Genomic DNA, 3,802 nt, shown 5'->3' with positions numbered 1-3,802 from the left:
GGTGTCGCAGTTGGCGCCAAAGTAGCCGTGGCGGCAGCGGCACTCGCTAGGCCGGACACACACCTCATTTTCCTTGCAGGTGAAGTTCCCCTCGCACACCGCTGGACGGATGGACAGACAGCGGGCGTGAGCACGAGCGTCACTGGGCTCATCCCTGCGCCCCCAGCCCTGCCCCCAGCCCCACAGAGCAGGGGAAAGGGAGCGTGGTGGCACTCTGGGTGCTACTGAGCTGTGGCACTGGGACTGTCCTTAGCAAGCAGCCAGGCAGGCTGGATAGGACCCTCACCAGAAAAATGCCACCAGCCTTCCTACCACCCTGTTCAGCTCATCCCTGCCACCAGCCTCCTGCCACCCAGCCCAACCCTGTCCCTGCCACCGGCTGCACCCACCAGCAATGTCCCTCACTCAGCTCCATACACGCCTCCCCACAGAGCAGTGGGGAGCCGCTTATGGACCACAGTGGTGTCACTGCCACCCCCACCAACGCCTCTCCCGTGCAGGGCCACCAACTCCTCTCCTGCCGAGGGGACCTTGCGCTGGGGCCAATGCCCAGAGCAGGGCAGGTGCAGGACATGGGGCAGGCAGCATCGCGGCACAGGCAAGTCCCGCATGGCCCTGGACAAGCCTCCTTAGCCACCAGGAGAAGGAGAACAGACCACCCATCCCATCCACCTTACCTGGGAGTTCTTAGACCTACGGTGATGGATACTATAGAAACCCCTAAAATAGACAGATTACACAGGTTAGGAGCAGTGAGTCTAAAGGTTAGAGCAGGTTGGGGGTGGGGCAAGGAGATGGGGACAGCTCACTGGTGGCACCATCCTCCCCCCGCTGTCCTGGCAGACCCTGTCCTTCTCCCTTCCTGCCGGCATGCTGAAGGGACTGTGTCCTGTTCCTGCCACGCAGGCACCCAACACATGCAGCGAGCGGTTACAAGGGCTCATGCATGGTGGGTTAGTTGGTTACGTGATCTTCGCCGCTGGCTGCAAAATGCCGACGCCCCGGGCAGGTGTGTAGAGCTCCTCCAGCTCTTCTGGAGCAAGGTGAGACCTGTGGCCAGCCAAGACTGTGGCGAGTAGCACAAGAACCCCAAAACAGCTGCCTGCATTGTGGTGGCAGTGCAGGGGATGAGAACTCTCAGGGCTTCATGCTGAGCATCCATGCTGGGCTCCCTGTGATCCCTGGCAAGAGCCGTAGCGCCTGGCATGGACCCCCCCACCTGCAGGCTCAGTGGCCCCTGCCTGACAGCCTGCCTGCCCCTGCAGCCTCTCCCCAGGGGCCACGACGGACATGTGCCTGCTCCTGGCAGCTTCTCCTCCACGGGTAGCTCTGGCTCAGCTCAGCTCCCCACGCTGCTGCAGCACCCCCACCTCTCTGGGTACCATCCCTGTAGCTGCACCTTCCCTATCCCCATGCTTCACCCTGGAGACACCTTGCTGACCCTTGGGTCCCAGAGCAGCATCCCTATATCCTTAGACTCAAAGCTGCCTGGCACGGAGAGAAACGCGCCCAGGCTGGGAGCAGGGGTGATGCTCCCCACGGAAGAGTCCACTGGGGGCTGAGGCACCCCAGGGCATCACTGTGGGGGCAGGGTGTACCCCGGGGCTGGGCCCTGTGACCAGCACCCCAACTCTGGGGCCACGCACCTATTCCATCCAGGAATGACTGCAGGCAGAAGTCCCTGGGACGGGGGTCCCCACCGCAGGGGACATCAGGGTGGCCCCTGACAGCAATGGTGAGGCCAGGAGGGCTCAGCAAAGGATGGGCAGATGAGCAGGGTTCAAAGCAAAATGCTGGTGCTTACCTATTAAACACTCGCTTCCTTGTTGCCTCCATCCTGCGCAGCACACGACCACTGAGGAGCTGCAGGAGAAAAAAAACACCACAAATGGTTACAACCCTGGAAAATCCTGGTCCTTCCCAAAAACACAGGGGAGAACTGATGCTGTGATGGTAAGAGCCTGCTCCTGATCAGTTAAACCCTGGCTGTGGGCTGCTGCGCCCCTGTGCGGCAAGGAGACCTGTGGGTTCATCCTCTGTTGTGCTGGGAGCACAGATCTGCTCAGGGACTCCTTCAGGCACTGGCCCAAGGTGCCCCACCAGCCAGCCAAGGCAATGCCGGGACTGAGGATAGGATCAGTTCCTCCCGTTAATCAGGAGCAACGAAACAACAGAAATTGCATTTGCAACCATTACTGTAAAAAAAGAAAATCCCAAAGACCCCCAAAAGCTAGAGAAAAAGGGAAGGTTTTAAATTTCCCAGGGGAAAATTAACTGTCCTGCCCTCAAGGGTCTGGAAAAGCAGCCTGCCCCCAGGATGGGATGGTGCCTGCAGCCAGACACCCAGCTTGTCTCCCCTTGGCGCTGGACCTCCCTGCTCAGGAGGATGTTGTGTCTGGCAGTGCCGGCCAATGTCCACACGCTGCTCTTCTCTGCCTGCCTACACTCTGCTGCCTGCATGTACCCCCTGTCTGCACGCACCCCCACGTACGAGCTGGGCGATGGCAACTGCAGGACGTGTCCCTGAACCCTTGGGTGTCCTGGAGTGCCACCACCTCTGGGAATTGCCATGCACAGACAGTATCATCACCATCACCTTTAGGAATTGCCACACACAGGATCATCAGCCAAAGTGGTTTTGGCACAAACTTGACCCTGGCCAGGACTGGGATGGGGTCTCAGATCCAGCAGAGGCTCAGGCAGGGACATCATGCGGGGATAGGATGTGTGGGGATTAAGCAGGGACACCTCACCCACACTGTTTGATGACCACCCCAAGCGAATGGCTGGGCTCACAGTGCTGTGACCCACATGAGGAGAACATGCTCCCCACACCATGACACTGCTGGGATACCCGGGTGGGGGAAGTCTGCTTATCCCTGGGGTGACCCCCACCCTCTGGTCCCTGCTGGCAATGGGAGTGATGCTGGAGGGTTATAAATGGTCCAAGCGGATGCTGCAGTCGAGGAAAACTTCACCGGGGCTGGTCCGAGGAAGCAGCCTGGAATGCATTCTGCTTTTTCTTTTTTTTTTTTTTCCCTTCCCCTTTTCCTCTTTATATGTAACAAATGCAGAAGAGGAGGAGGAGACAGCAAGGAAGTATTCGCTCAAAACCCATTGCAGTCACAGGACCGTGTCTGGCTGCCAGACTGCCTTGTCCTGGGGCCGGGGAGGGAGCTGCCAGCAGCTCCCCAGCCAAACGCGGGTACTGGGGAGGCTGGACGCAGCTCCCACTGTCAGGCCCATGGCGGGGGCACCCGAACAGCCGAGCTGGAAGCATCACGTCCCCCTTTTCACGATGGACAGTGAAAAATTGGAAAGGAGGCAGAAGAGAACCACAAAAATGATTCAAGGCCTGGAAAAAATGCCTTGCAGCCGGAGCCCAAAATAGCTCCGTCTATTCAGCCCACTGAAGCAGTCGCGCGATGCTGCAATGGCAGCCCGCACACACCCCCTGCATGGGGACCGTGGGGCTTGAGCGGGGGGCTCTGCTCTGGCCAAGCATGCAAGGGGATGCATGGCGTTAATGGCAAAGGGGGGGTCAACCACCAAACCCCACCCCTGAGGACTGGGTGGGCAGGAGATGAGGTTCTCTGCAAGATACTTCAGGCTGCCCTCCCCAAAAACCCCCACCAGCTGTGCCGGGGTGCTTGGACACAGGCGCGAAGGGTCTGCAGACCCCCCCCCAGCACAGCCAAAGCTCCTGCTGTCCTACCCAGCGTTGCTTTCACTGCTCCACCCTTCAGAAATTCATTGTTTGGTGGTGTTTAAATGAAGCCGTCTCAGGTTTGCCAGGTGAAGG

General features: G+C 59.3%; 1 protein-coding gene across 1 annotated transcript in view; it reads right to left on the bottom strand.

Annotated features, from left to right (window-relative positions):
• LOC104512388 (scavenger receptor class F member 2-like) overlaps positions 1 to 1,863 on the bottom strand; it is a gene marked incomplete at both ends in the record, with an annotated part of 6,135 nt that extends 4,272 nt beyond the window's left edge. Inside the window, 2 exon segments of the mRNA XM_010155347.1 lie at positions 3 to 101; positions 1,805 to 1,863. Of these exon segments, the coding sequence (XP_010153649.1) occupies positions 3 to 101; positions 1,805 to 1,863 (158 nt within the window).
• Between the last annotated feature and the right edge of the window lie 1,939 nt (positions 1,864 to 3,802).

This window comes from Eurypyga helias, unplaced genomic scaffold, assembly GCF_000690775.1.
Source record: "Eurypyga helias isolate BGI_N326 unplaced genomic scaffold, ASM69077v1 scaffold20607, whole genome shotgun sequence".
Lineage (NCBI taxonomy): Eukaryota > Metazoa > Chordata > Aves > Eurypygiformes > Eurypygidae > Eurypyga > Eurypyga helias.
This window is presented reverse-complemented; position numbering and strand designations above follow the sequence as displayed.